General features: G+C 36.6%; 1 protein-coding gene across 1 annotated transcript in view; it reads right to left on the reverse strand.

Moving 5' to 3' along the window:
* Window positions 1-276: 276 nt before the first annotated feature.
* The window catches only part of SMC5 (structural maintenance of chromosomes 5), an 80,763-nt gene continuing 65,379 nt past the window's right edge, over window positions 277-15,660 (reverse strand). Inside the window, exons 19-24 of the mRNA XM_043976607.1 lie at window positions 14,359-14,454; window positions 13,862-13,966; window positions 13,489-13,608; window positions 11,241-11,420; window positions 11,044-11,139; window positions 277-2,743 (exon numbers count right to left, since the gene is read on the reverse strand). Coding sequence (XP_043832542.1) covers window positions 2,600-2,743; window positions 11,044-11,139; window positions 11,241-11,420; window positions 13,489-13,608; window positions 13,862-13,966; window positions 14,359-14,454 — 741 coding nt within the window. The 3' untranslated portion in view covers window positions 277-2,599. The remainder of the gene's footprint in view (window positions 2,744-11,043; window positions 11,140-11,240; window positions 11,421-13,488; window positions 13,609-13,861; window positions 13,967-14,358; window positions 14,455-15,660) is intronic.

Genomic DNA, 15,660 nt, shown 5'->3' on the forward strand with positions numbered 1-15,660 from the left:
AAGCACCTGGCTTTAACTCACATACTTTTATTACTTGCTCTGAAGGGGAAATCTCTTTTAGGTAAATACTTTGTTTTCCCAACTAGAATATAAACTTCTTGAAGCTAAGTCTGGATCTCACTTCCTATTCTAATGTAATTCCATTTAGAACCTAACCATTTTCTGTAAATAGTAAGGCCTCAGAATTGTTTTTGACTGAATATGAACCCTAAATATAATCTGTTAGTATGTCAAAAGTATGACATTTTTTCAATTTAAAATAATTTCCACCAAAAGTATATGAAAATAGATTTATTTCCAAGTTTCCCAACAACAAGGTGGTAGGTTATCCTTCCCCCTAGCCCTCCCCATCAATTCCTGTAAGATAAAGACTTTTGTTCATAGTTTCTTTATTTTCTCACATTTTGGGATAAAAATATATCAGAAAGATGGATTTATGAAAATGGCATAATCTTGAAGGAAAAATACAAAAGAAAAAGAAATGTTAAAATCAATCAGAAAATAGCAAAATATTTTCTTTTTACTTTGAATTACCGAAAATCTTTACCCTTTACCATCAATGCCACTAAAAGTTTTGAATATCGCATTACTTAAATCAAATCTTGCTCTTGCTTGATGTTTTTAATGAATTGTGTGCAAATAGAATTCACCTTTTTCCTTTTCAAAGTGACAGTTCAAATTACAAGTGGTTGAGAATACACTGACCTTGGTAGACTTTTCATTCTTTGCATTTCTTTTACTTTTTGTATTAGAATGCTATATCATTTATCTTTGTAGTCAGTATTTCAAAAGGGAACCACACATTCACTTTTTTTCAGTATAAAAATCTGAATGCTTATAAAGAAATGATTATTATATATAAATTGAAATGTCACTAACCATCTTATTTTTAACTATATATGGCATCTTGGAGCTTGTTTCCACAAATCTTTATCCTGCTAAAAAGTAATAATATGACTGAACCTAGAATAAAAAAAAATTTAAATCTATATTACACTAACCACATAAATAACATGGATTTAATGGGTAAAAATTAATATACTTAGGTATAAAATCAAAATATTACTAAATTTCTGAATTTCGATAAGGAACAAAATATTAAAGCAATATAATAAACTCACAAGTAGAAATATTATTTATATATTTCATTCATTAGACTTAATAAACAAAGGTTTTCTTTTAAACGTTTTATATAGGAAAATGCAATCTGACTCTTTCTCACTGAGAGAATCTCTAGGCTGAAAGAGCATAAGCTACAACACCATTATTTCTTGACCTAAGAAAAATATCAATTCTGAAGGCTATTTAAAATATATACATATATAAATTGCACTGAATTCAATTCTTCACTTTGCATGAGCAGGTAAATTGAATAGACATTATAGTCAATAATAGAGTGTTAAACAAATAGACAATTTGTCCATTTAAGCAAATGGACACGTTCTTAGAGCAAGCCTTTGTTCCTAAAAATATATATTTCAAAATGGTACAGAATTTGCTTTGCACTGCTGAGGGGGATATCTTCGATTAAAAATTATTTAACAGGTTTTTCACTGATGAAAAAATAATTTTAATTAGATTTGAGACAATGGAGAAGACCAATTTAATTATAGAGGTGCAATAAATATGAAGTCTTAAGAACTCTTTATGTTCTGAATAAATGAATGCACTTTTCCTCTATGTAAAATATTTAAGAATCTTAGATATAAATAAATCCCAGAACAAAGGAATCCCATACTAATTCCTCCCAAATTATAAAATTCTTTAAGATTTAAAATGGAAAAAAATTTACTTTTAATACAAAAACATTACAGTGTTATTATTCCTGCCCTCCCCCAAATAACCTTGACTTGATTTTCTTCTTTGGAAGTTTCCTGGTTTTATTTGTGCTACTTCCAAGGTCCACCTTGTAAGCACTTCAAAGAAGTCCCACTACCACTTTTTAAACCTATATGCTTAATTTGGGGGGGAGGGGGAGAAAAAGGAGGAGGAGAATGAAATACAAATAAGACAAAAACGTCAAATTCCATAAAAGTTTTTTCTAAATTTACCAAAAGAACAAAGGGATACCTCATAGTAAAAACGAGCACTGACAAACACTTTGCATTAGAAATATTCAAATCATTTTTATCAGTTAAATATAAGGACCTTAGAAGAAAAATTATGACCTAAGCTTACAGAATCATCTTTAGATTTTTAAAAATTACTTAGGTCTCTCTACATTTAACTTATAGTTGCTCTGTTGTCAATAGTCAGGCGAACATAAACTACCTAACTCTGGAAACTGCATTTCCACATATTACATGACACAGTTTGATTCCATATTAAAACCTCAATGAACTAACACCAGGGTACTAAGGACCCCAAATCGACAAAGGCTAAATAGGGTAACTCCAACTACCAGCAAGTTTTCCAAAGGAGCAGGAAGAAATATTAAGTACATGGTTTCAACCTTATCACCCTACTTATATTTGAAAGCAGGCTTCCAAAAATAAATCTTGTTCTTTGTAGTTCAAGCAAACTTCTTCATTTTCACTTAACAGCTCTGTAATTATAAACATAGTTTTAAGGCAAAATTCCAAAGACCCTTTTTCTTTCATTACTGATCCATTCGGCTAACTCCAATACGTCGTCGTCGCCTAAGGAAAGCCTTTAAATTGTATTTCTTTGGCTCTAGCATGCAAGGGCCATTGTAGACAAACAACACTGTCATCTTTTCAGAGTAAGTGAGGTTTTGAAGAAGCTGTAAATATTAAAACATATAAAAATATATGTTAAGGGACATTCTTTTTTTATTATTCTATTATAACAATACTCTATAGCATTCTAGGAACTCCAAAACATGGATAGAGACCAGTAATCACTGAATGATTTCAAGTGTATAACTGAAACTCATAATGTTGAGCAAATATCTCAGAGTACCTGCCCTGTTCAGTCTGGGATCCTCACCGAGTTGAACATCCTTGAAAAGGGTTTGAGGATTAACCTCTACGTTCCAGGGAGCCCTCCAGATGATGAGGGCTAGGGGAACACAACCAAAATTTCTAGTGAGACTCTAGACCAGAGTGGACTCTAGTCTTGTTTCAGTTTAAACTGAAACCCATGTTTCCTCAGAATCAGACAGTGCCCAGTGCCTAAGATGCACAGTAAACAATAAAGAATTTCACCCCTTACATTAGAACTTTTGTTAAGAAAAACAAAAGAAACAAGAACTGACTTTTTGTTCTCTCTGGTATGTGGCAAAATGACATTCAGCTACCAAAGCACTGATGTACATGGTAAGTGCACCACACATTTCCCATTCGAATGCCTGCCATCTAGCTAGACATATTAACGATGCCAGCTATAGTAAAGTGGGTATATTTTATACAGCAATTCCAATGTAAAAGGAAATACTATTTCATAATCACTTAAATGACAGTGGCAAAATATGGCATTCAAGACACTAGATAATCTGACACTGCCATATTTTTTTTAGGATGGACTTTTGACAAAATACTTGTTTTACAACTCTCTAATGCATTATTTTGGGAGTGTATGCTTATTAATTCTCTGCATATAATACATATCCTCACAAAAGCTATGATCTCCCTTAATGCCAAGCACAGTGCTCTGAATATTGCTAGCACTTTATTAGTAACTATGTGAAATTATATACAAAAGATAGCAAGCCATTTGAACATTTCTGTCATATTCTTTTTTATTTAAATTTACAAACATTTATAAATTATTTATTGTCTGTGAAGCATTGTGCTAGGTACTGAAGATACAATAACTTAAAAAGACTACTTCTGCCCTTAAAAAGATGCCATGTAGATATATTATATGGGGTAAAATGGTTGTTTTTTGTGGGGTAATCAAGGTTAAGTGACTTGCCCAAGGTCACACAGCTAGTAAGTGTCAAGTGTCTGAGGCCACATCTGAACTCAGGTCCTCCTGAATCCAGGGCCAGTGCTTTATCCACTGCGCCACCTAGCTGCCCTTATATGGGCTAAAATGTGACAGAACAAAGGAGAAAGCCAAAGTGCTCTAGGAAAATCTGAAGGGAAAGAGATCACTGTCAGCTAGAGAATCAGAGAAGGATTCATGGAATAAACAGAACTAAGATGGGATTTAATGAAAGAAAAGCATTTCAAAAGGCAGAGATGAAAAAGAGAATACATTTTTGCATACGAGGGATGATTTGCATAAATGCACACAGGTGAGGTGTCCAGTTTGGCTGCAATAGAGTGCTTGAAGGGGAGTAATATAAAATAAGTCTGGAAAGCTAACTTTGTAACAAATTATGGAGGCCCATAAATTTTAAAATTTAATCCCACTATCTTCTGTGCTTAGCAACACTGATGTCACAAAGTTTGAATATACAAAGACAAAAATAGTCCCTGACCTCAAGCAATGCCAGGTTAAGAAGTTCATATTTGGAGCAGCTAGGTGGTACAATGGATAGAGCACCGGCCCTGGAGTCAGGAGGACCTGAGTTCAAATCCAGCCTCAGACACTTAACACTTACTAGCTGTGTGACCCTGGGCAAGTCACTTAACCCCGATTGCCTCACTAAAAAAAAAAATAAATAAATAAAAGTTCATATTTCATCCTATGATCAAAAGGGAGCCAATGTTAAGGGTTAAAATTGTAGCTAAACTGTCTAAAATATCTAATGAGTGGTCGCCAATCAATTACAAGCTTTAGCAAGAGTTAGACTTTTAAGCATTTATTAAGGAGAATAAGAATTTGGTAAAGAGAGAGAGAAAGGCCTAGATTCCTATCTATTAAAGGGAGAGCACATTTCTAGCTCCCTTCTCCGCCAGCGTCCTCAGGAAAGAGACCCAGAGTCAGCGCCAGTCTCTTCCTTCCTCCTCCCACTAGTCCGTGTCACTTCCTCCCGCCAAAGAAAAGACTCCTGGTCTTGCCCTCAAAGACCTTCGTTTCATGGGCAGAACTCTTCTACAGTAAGTATCCAGCAGGTGGCGTCATTCCAATCGTTACACCAGTGAACAAGAGTTAGACATGATCAGATTAGACTAAGGAAGATTATTCGATGACTATATGAAGGATAAATTGGAGAGGAAAAAGACTAACTAGAAGCAGCAGGCCAGTTGGGAAGCTATTGAAGTCAGGATGACAGTGAGGAAGGGTCTGTATACAGAAATTATCTAGATATGGGGGGAGGGGTGAAAAGGAGGGAAGAGTTAAAGTTAACAATGGAGTTCCTTTAACCCAGTTGTCTTTCTTTAGGCCTTGTCCTACACCACTGACCCCAAAGTTATCTCCTTCTGTGATTAACCTTAGTTAAAGCTCTATCCTGTTGATGATAAAAGAGAGGAAGGAGAAACTATCCTTTTTTTGGGGGGGGAGGGGAGCTTTCCCTTTAATCCTTAGTTAACTCTGAGGATCCTGTCCTCTATTGGGAGAGACCTGGTTGAAGCATCTTTCTTGAGGGAGAGGAGGAGAGAGGATAAGGTCTTTTTCCTTCCACAATCTTTAAAATTAAAAAAAAAAATCAGCTGTCAGCTTGAGCAGAAGCCTCTCCCCGCTTTAAACTGAGGTTTTTGGTTTTTTGCCCTTAGTGTGTAGGTTTTATTTTATTATTTAAAAATCTTAGTGCAGGTCTCTCAGTACTCTAACTCAACTCTACCACTGCTAAGCCTTTACCCAAAAAAGATTAAAGAAAGACAAAAATGTCCTTTGTGTAAAGAAAAATCTATCTATCTGTCTGTCTGTCTGGAGAGAAAGAAAGAGAGAAGGGGGAGAGGAGAGGAAGGGCAACTTTTTTTTGGTAATGGAAAGAAAGAAAGGGATATGTCTATCAAGGAATGGTTGAATAAGTGTGATGGAGTACAAACTATTGTGCTGTAAGAAATAAGGAAATGAATGATTTTTAAAAGACATGGAAAGATTTACATGAATTAATACAGAATGAAGTAGGAAGAACCAGAAGAACAACTGTAACATCAAGAGTATAAAAATGGTTAATTTTAATGACTTTATAAGTAGATAAAGAATGAACAGAACCAGGAGAATAATTTTTATAAGAATATTGTAAAAACAAACAATTTTGAAAGTTGGAAGACCTATGATCAATATAAGGACCATGAATAATTCCAGAAAAACCAGTAATGAAATATCTTATCTATTATAGAGATGTGACAGATTTAGAGGTACAGACATCAAAGCATTTTTTTTTTGCTTGGACATGCATATTTGTTACAAGAAATATGTATTTCCCCCTCACAATGGGGTGGGAAAGAAAAAGTTACTTCTGTTCGCTTAAAAAATAGGTGGTGGGATGCTACAAATATAAAATGTTGCAGGCATTTTCAAATGATGCCACTACAATATTTGTTTTACTTAACTGTTTTACTTTGTTATGGGTTCTATTATGAAGTGGAAGTAATCTGTACATACTCATGATATAAAAACAAGACACATCAATAAATCTTTTTTTAAAAAGTCTTAAACTCCTCAAAGGCAGGAAATGGCTTGCTTGCTTATATTTATATCCCTAGTGCTTGGCACACAGTAAGTGCTTAATAATCACATTTTCTCTCTCTACTAAATAATAAGGCTACCAACATTAAAAACTGTTCCATTTTTGCCTTCTAAGAGCTCATAATATATTGCACTGTTTTATTTATTTCATATGAACAACTTTTGGATAGGGAAAGGATGAAATGATGTCCATTTTACAGAAGAAGAGAACTGTGTCCTAGGGCCAGGAGAGCCAGGGTGAGGACTTAGGCTTCTCAATTTCCACTTTTACTTCTCTTCTTCCCATTTCCTAGATAAAAATACTTTGCCATATAAGAGAGTTAAAAAAAAAATCTCCATCTAATTCCTCCTGTGCTTGTCAAATCTTCCTGAGAATTACAGTTGAACAAATGTGTAACGACATACTGGAAGTCTTTAAGCAAAGGCTGGATGAACACTTGCAGACAGATATCTTGTTCAGGTATGGAATTCCCTTTTTTAAAAGCATTTTTTTTTTTAGGCAATTGGGGTTAAGTGACTTGCCCAGGGTCACACAGCTATTAAGTGTCAAGTGTCTGAGGCCAGGTTTGAACTCAGGTCCTCCTGACTCCAGGGCCAGTGCTCTATCCACTGTGCCACCTAGCTGCCCTAAACGCATTTTTGAAAAGAAATTTTTTATTGATGTCTTTTGTTTTTACACTGCTTACATTTTCTAATATATTTCCCTCCTGCTCCTAGAGAGTAATACCTTATCAAAGAATAGAAGTCCAGCTCTGATTCCAATGATGGTCATTTAAAGTACAAAAGCTAATGATCATCATTAGTAAATTTGGATAGAGCAGTTTCAGTTGAAGCCAGACTGTAACAGGGTTAAGAATAAAGTAGAGGGGCAGCTAGATGGCGCAGTGGACAAAGCACCGGCCCTGGATTCAGGAGTACCTGAGTTCAAATCCAGCCTCAGACACTTGACACTAGCTGTGTGACCTTGGGCAAGTCACTTAACCCCCATTGCCCCACAAAATTAAAAAAAAAAAAAGAATAAAGTAGAGGCAATGATTGCTGATGGCTTTTTCTAGATGTTTGCTTGAAAAAGAGAGGAGAGATGATATAATAGTGAGAAATAGCAGGGTCTGATGAAAGGTGTTTTTTTTGTTTGTTTGTTCTATTTTGTGGGGCAATGAGGGTTACGTGACTTGCCCAGGGTCACACAGTAAGTGTCAAGTGTCTGAGGCCGGATTTGAACTCAGGTCCTCCTGAATCTAGGGCTAGTGCTTTATCCACTGCGCCACCTAGCTGCCCCATGAAGGTAAATGGAGAGACTTGGGCATGTTTTAGGCACTGGGGAAGGAAAAAATAGGGAAAAATTGAAGATTAGAGAAGATGATATGCTGGGAAAGATAGGAGAGCATGGGATTAAAGTCTCACGGAACAAGAGGGGATAGCCTTGTGGAAAAGGACCACCTCCTTAAGAAATTGGAGTAAAGAGAATGGGGAATGATTCCCAAGGACATGCTGAGTTTGTGGTGCTCTCAGGATATCCAGGTCATGATTGGAGATCCAGAAGGCAGTTGGAGATAGAGTAGACCTCAGGAAAGATATAGACTTGGGAATTATATGCAAAGATGAAAGCTGAAGCCCATGAGTAATGGAAGCTGAGACTGTTAAGGGATAAAGCACAAAAAGAAGAAGGCCAAGGTCAGAAATTTCAGGAATTCTTAGCACTAAGGAACTACTACACAATTTGAGAACCAGGAGAGAAGCAGTGTGAGTGATGGGCAGCAAAGGAGAAAAAAAGTTACAACTCATATGGTACTTAAAGGATTATAATACCCTTTCCCCACAACAATCCTATGAAGTCCAAGTAATATATTTTACAGGGGAGGAAGCTGAAACATAGAGAGATTAAGTGATCAATCCGTCTAAGGTTGAATAGATTATAAATTGAGAGAACTGGGATTCAAACTCAGGCATCCTATTCTAAATCCAATACCCTTTGTAATACATTATGCTGCCTCCAGAAGAAAAAGGTCAAATGGTATAGACATTTCAAGGAAGAAAACTGGCACACCGAAACATAGGACAATACTTTGAGGGGATGGCAGGATTAAGTGAAAATTTTATTCAACCTTGGGAGTTATAGGCAGATCTATTTCCCTTCCTCCCTTCTTTCCTTCCATATGAGGAAAAATGGAGTATGTCTGTAGGCAGGAAAAGGAGTCAGGAGAGAGGGAAAAATTTAAGATGGGTTTGGGGAGGTGGGGTGGGAAGGGGTAGGGAGAGAATGATCGATGGAACACAGTTCTAAGAAACATGAAATGTTAGACCAAGGGTATAAATGCTGGAAAGGTAGAAAACCATCTCATTTTCTGAGACTGAAGCAAAGGAGGAGAGGATGAGTGATGACATATAGAGATTCTGAAGTATGGTGAAAAGGAGATGGGGCACTCTCGATATAATCAGTTAAGGAGGAGATGAATTCATCTGCTGAGAGGTGTGGTAGGATTGGAGCCTTGAGAAAAGGCTTGTTATAGTAAAGAGTGGAATGGGTAGTCATTAAGAGATCAGTAAAAGGGTTGTGCTTGCAGTAGTGATGACCCAAATTAGATTAGAGCATGAATTACTAGTGGACCAACTGGCTAAGAAGTAATAGTGGAAAATAGTAATAGCTGACATTTATGTATGGTTTTAACTTTGCAAAGTGTTTTACAAGTTATTTCATTTGGTACTCAAAGGAACACCAAAGTAGGAATGATAGATGAAGATACCTTCATTTTGCAGGTGGATTAAGAGCATGTCAGCCAGGGTTAGGGCTTAGTAGGAAGTGAGAAGTTAAAATAGAAGGGGCAAAGTGATTTTGGAAAGAGGACAGTGCAACAGCTAACTATAGAATGAAGTCAGATGGATTCCTCTTAAATAAATCTCTACTTGGGGGAAGCTAGGTGGCGCAGTGGATAAAGCACCAGCTTGGGATTCAGGAGGACCCAAGTTCAAATTCGGCCTCAGACACTTGCTAGCTGTGTGACCCTGGGCAAGTCACTTAACCCCCATTGCCGCCCCCCCCCCCAATCTCTACTTGTCTGAATGTTAGTTTTAGTTTAATTAGTTAGGATTTAGTCAGAGCACTAAATATAGTAGTGGAACAAAGTGATAAAGATCAAATTCTTTAAGAACAAGCCTTCTTCTTCTTCTTTTTTCTTTTTGGTGGGGCAATGGGGGTTAAGTGACTTGTCCAGGGTCACAAAGCTAGTAAGTGTCTAGTGTCTGAGACTGGATTTGAACCCAGGTCCTCCTGAATCCAAGGCCAGTGCTTTAGCCACTGGGCCACCTAGCTGCCCCCTGAACAAGCCTTCTTTTGATGAGTGGAAGTTAGGGGAAGCTGCAAGCTCTTTAGCACTAGGTCACTGTGGAAAAGGTAACCACACTATTTCAAGTACAGGTCTTTTTTAGGCTGAGTAAAGAGAGAAACACCATCCTGGGTCTCACAAGTCCTTATCACATACACATGGATAGCCATTTGTAGAAGTGGTCCTTTTATGTGGCATGAGAGGGCTGGGAAAGTGTTACCCACTCTGCCAAGACAGAAGAAATGGGAGGAGGTGACTGGCTGAAGAGTAACAGAAAAGGAGTTCAACATTTCAGAGCATGTTGCTCTGTTTCCTAACACTACTTCTACCTGTAAAACTGTAGTTTGTTTTTTTTTTTAATTTTGTTTTGTTTTGTGGTACAATGAGGGTTAAGTGACTTGCCTAGGGTCACACAGCTAGCATGTATCAAGTGTCTGAGGCCAGATTTTAATTCAGGTCCTCCTGAATCCAGGGCTGTTGCTTTATCCACTTTATCACATAGCTGACCCAAATAATACGTTTTAAAAAGCAAAGTGTGTCACTGGAACAGAATGGTTGATTTTTCATGAGGCTGAAGATGCAACTTTAATGAAACTATCTTATAAAAGTCTTCCATCACTTGTACCTTTACAAATCAAAGAGGTAAGTAATATAAACAGGAAACAAACTGGAGCATGTAAATGTGGAAAAACAATAATGCCCTTTTTGTTTCATAGACTCTTCAAGTTTTCTAACATTTTATAGTTAATTAAATGTTGTTTTATTCTGTAGCATATTCTGTCATATAGCATTCCACAAGGAATGATAATTAACACAGATGTATTAGTATTTCAGAGAATGAAAATAAAATACAAAGAACACAAATCACAAAGAACAAAATTTAATCTTAAATGATGTAGAAAGTATTTGTCTCTAGGGAGCAGAACACTGGCTCTGGAGTGAAGAGGGCCTTGCTTTAAACCCTGCCAGATGCTGACTATCTGGCATGACCTCAGGCAAATGACTTAACCTCCTGGCCCTAGTTTTTTCCCAGCTAGAGAGCTATGATACTCTTTAATAAAAGAAGCATTATTTTAAATCCTTTCAGTTCTTCCTTTGCCATTGCTACTACCAGAAAGTGCATAATTATTTTTACCATTGGGCAAAATCCTCTTAAGTAATCAAGCTACTAAATGAGTATTATCTGGATACTTTCAAGTATGTTAGTGCTTTCAGGTAATGGATTGCCTACCTTTGGTGTAATTAAGAAATATTGAGAAGTGTTTCGTTTACAGGCAGTCTTTACAACCATCTCAAATACTCTTCTTTCATTGATTGGGTCCATTCCCTTGATAATAATAATAATAAAAACAATGATAATAATAATAATAATAATTCATACTGATCAAACAATGAATAAAACCCAATTTCACAAAGTAAGGTGCATACCTGATTGATTTCATCTACCACTCTGAACGGACATCTGTTAAGTTCCTGGAGTGCCATCAAATATAACATTGTAGAAACACTTCTTTCGCCTCCACTTTGATGACCAGAAGTTAGTTCGTGCAGTTGTGTGCTACTACGAAATTTGACTCTAATTCTAATTCCATATTTATCATAGTCTTCCTGTAAATCAGATAAATTTCATGAAAAACATAAGCCTTTTTTCTCTCTAGTATTTCATATAGTACTTTTTTTGGGGGGAGTGAGGCAATGAGGATTAAGTGACTTGCCTAGGGTCAAACAGTTAGTGTCAAGTGTCTGAGGCCAGATTTGAACTCAGGTCCTCCTGAATCCAGGGCCGGTGCTTTATCCACTGTGCCACCTAGCTGCCCCTTCATGAAGTACTTTGACGATGGGATAAAATAAGTTCTCAAAATAAAAATATCAATTATAAGATAAAGTGACAAAATTTGACCAGAACTACTGTTTGTCTGAAATGAAACTGTTTAAAAATGCATGAGCGGGGTCTCATACAGTTAGAATGTTTCTGGATGGATTAGTACAGAAGGTGCCCTGAAAGATAGAGGGCAGTCTGTGCAGGTGAGTCAAACTAATGCTACCACTCAAGACCCCAGTGGAGACAGCTCAGGTCCCTGTGCTCAAGACCACAGCCATCATCAAGGGGAATATTCCTTGTTGAAGGGCAACTACATTTACCACCATCATTATAACTATAGATTGTCATTCTCTGACTACCCCTTATATCACTAGCCCTACTTCCAATACAGTCCCTGTGGTCAATGTTCAAGGGAGAAACCCTTGGGGACACAGACCCTGGCAGGTGCTGCAGCAACTACCTCCAAGGCAGTCCCAGCTTCAGGAGACCAGAAAGTTCTCATTCCCAAATTCCTTAGCATCATCAAAAGGGTTGCTATGGATGGTTTTGTCAGGGTAATATTACCATTCATTTTGCTTCTGTATCCTCAGAGACCACTGGGCCTTTCTACCTGACACCCATCTGAAACCCCCTAAAACTGCCTTCTCTTGTGGGAATGGAAGCTCCTTGTGGACAAGGACTTAACTGCTTTTCTCTTTGTATCCCAGCACTCAGCACAGTGCTCTGTACCCAGTGAAGCACTTAATAAAGGTTTTGTTGTTTTTTAAATCATTCATTACTCACATGCAACTAGATGAGAAAAACTTAGCTTCTGAAAGTAAACCTGCAGAGTTATCCAAGAATCAAAGCAACCAATGCAAAACTACAAATTACCTTAGGACACTTTACTGGATGATGAAAAATATTTAAGCAAAAAGAGCTGGTCTTAGAATGACAGCCTTAGTTCCTGTCGGGCAAGCTACAACTGAATGTTATTAGAACTCATTAAACTCCAGGAAATGGCTTTGCCTAAGTTGGCTATCAACAATTCTCTTAATATACAGGGAAGGAAGAAAAGGACTTTAGGAGTCAGTCAATATGCAAGAAAGAGAAAATTTTCCTGTGGGGAAAATCTTGATAAACTTTAATGATTGTACTTCCATTCCAAATTGGTAAGCAATACTTACATATTAAAAAATTCCCTTCCCCTCAATAGTTTACTAACATTAATATTCTTCTTTATTCCTTAATATATATTTAATTATTCTGATTAATATCCAACAGCAAAATTTATGAACCTCCAGCTATTACAATATTACTAATTACCTTCCAGAAATTTTTCCACTAATGAAATTCTAGTTAAATTCTAAATCAGAAGGACAAAAGAAGTTTTTTCATTACTGTTGACCAAGTTGGAAGTGTCAAAAAGAATACCCATCATTTCTGATTTATCATTACTCACTTTTATTAGACTCTAATAGGGGATCAATAATGAGAATATTAATTAACTAATCTTTAAAAGTCACCAATGAAACAGCCTGACTGAACAGATATTTTTCTTTCCTTCAAAAATTTTTTTAGTGATCAATGATATTTTTTTAAAAGAGAGGCAGTGAGGGTTAAGTGACTTGCCCAGGGTCATACAGCTAATAAGTGCCAAGTGTCTGAGGCCAGATTTGAACTCAGGTCCTCCTGAATCCAGGGCAGGTGCTCCACTCACTGCGCCATCTAGCTGGTCTAATCAATGATTTTAAACAGAATTTTAATGTCTCTAAATAAACTTAAGGGTGATTTCTATATGAGAAAAGTAGATTATGATCATGTTCTTTAATTCTTTTGTAGTCTTCAAAGTTTCCTCAGGAAACATACTTATACCTCATTTTCTGTATGGAGATCCACTTCACCAGCACACTCCATGGAACTAAAAAAACTGCCAAATTTTTCATTTATTTGTTCTACCAGGAGTTTCAAGGGATTGAGCCAGCTTTCTTTTACCTAAAAATAAAGATCCAAGTGTACAGTACCATAAAAATTGGAAAAAGTATTATATTACATAAAAAATACAACATAATATCAAATTAGTCTTTATTACATACTGAATGAACTTTGAATATTGCATTTTCTCTAAAAAAACTTTTTCCTTTAAAAATTAGTAGTAGTATATTAATTATCCCCCTTTGTAACCTTGCCTCTCTTCATGTTATCATTAGTGAGTGTCAAGTGGCAAAAACAGAATTTAAAATATCACCTTTGAAATTGTCTGTCTATAGTTATCCAGCTCATTTGTCTTTTGCTCTAGTTCCTCAGTTAACTGTTGTATTTCTTGTGCTCTTTTTTTGTAGTCTTCAACAACCTGGCAACAAAAAGCACTTGACTTTAGGACAAATCTTTCAGAAGATAAAATAACATTAAAATGTGCATCAATTAAAGTCTTAACTTTAAAATGCCAACTGTGTTGCTTTGTTTGCATGCAATTAACTTATGCACTCCTTATGTACTGAAAATATGACATTTCTATCTTTTGAAAATGTTAGACATTGCAGTATTATAGGTTAGCCCGACTATTCTTTTTATAAAGAAAAGGCAAGAACACCCTGTTCCTTAGGAAGAATCTATTTAAAATTCTAATAGATTCAGAATATGGCATTTACAGCACATTGTTCCTGCTGTCTAGCTTATTATTACCAAGGGCTCTAGTACAGAGTGGGAGGCAAGTACTAAGGAGACTGGGGGTGGAAAGCGTACCGAAGGATTCAGGCCTGTGAAACAAGAAGCTCTCGTCTTCTCTTCAGCAAGTAAAGAATCAATTTCTTCCACTGTGTTTGGGAGATCTTGGAAAGCCTAAAGGAGAAAAAAAAATCTGCCCATTAGTACTAGATAGTAAGGATACTAAGAATCAACTAAAAACTACTTGAAACAATCAACAATTTTAGCAAAGTTGCAGAATATAAAATAAATCCACACAAATTACAAGTCCCGCTTTCAAAAAGCTTACAATTTTCTTGGAAAAACAAGCCTCACAGACAATGCCATTAAGGTAAAGAATACAGAGTAATTTGACATAAAGTATAAAAATGAATAGCATAAACAGCATTATTTGGATTTAAAATATAGAATGAGAAATTAGGTAGACTAGAGTGGTCAGGAAATTTTTAACTCTTCATTTCCCACCAGACTGTATTCCACTAGACTTTTCCATTATTCTTCATACTGGTACTCACACCTCTGACCCTAGAGTCCCTCCCTCTATCTGGTATATGGAGGGCTCCATTTAAGGCAGGAACTCAGAAGAGCTAGCTCTATTTCCTATCAGGCCACACTCCTTTGAAGTTTTTCATTAGATCTCCTCCTTTTTCTATTCCGGCCCCACCCCTCCTCTTTTTCATATCAAATGTAAGCTCCTTGAGGGCAGGGCCTGCTGCTTTTCTTTTGGCTTGTATTTTTACTACTTAGTACTGTGCCTGGCACATTCTAAGTGCTTAATAGAGGTTTGTTGACTGACTTGGGGTCTTGGGTTGAGATATGAGTAGGTGAAAAGGGAGGAAGGACTTAATAGCATTTTATATTTTGGGTTTTTTTGGTGAGGCAATTGGGGTTAAGTGACTTGCCCAGGGTCACACAGCTAGTAAGTGTTAAGTGTCTGAGGCCGGATTTGAACTCAGGTCCTCCGGACTCCAGGGCTGGTACTCTATCCACCGCGCCATCTAGCTGCCCCTTAATAGCATTTTAAAACCAAACAATCTTCAAGATGAAATACAAACTCCTTAGTCTGCTGGATATGAATTTGAATTTGAATCTTGACTCTTACATTTAATATCTCTTAGGTGAGTTACTGAATCTTTCAGAGGCCTCAGTTTCTTCATACACAAAATGAAGGAACTGGACTAGATCTCTAAAGGCCCTTTTAATTCTGGGAGGACTTTAGAGGAGTGCCTCAAGGATCTGCTTTTAGCTGTAGTGTTCTATATTCATATACATAACTTGGATAAAGTAATTGTTACCTGCTTCTGAAATCTGCATATGATATACATCTGAGAGGGATAACTA

This window comes from Dromiciops gliroides, chromosome 1 (assembly GCF_019393635.1).
Source record: "Dromiciops gliroides isolate mDroGli1 chromosome 1, mDroGli1.pri, whole genome shotgun sequence".
Taxonomy (NCBI): Eukaryota; Metazoa; Chordata; class Mammalia; order Microbiotheria; family Microbiotheriidae; genus Dromiciops; species Dromiciops gliroides.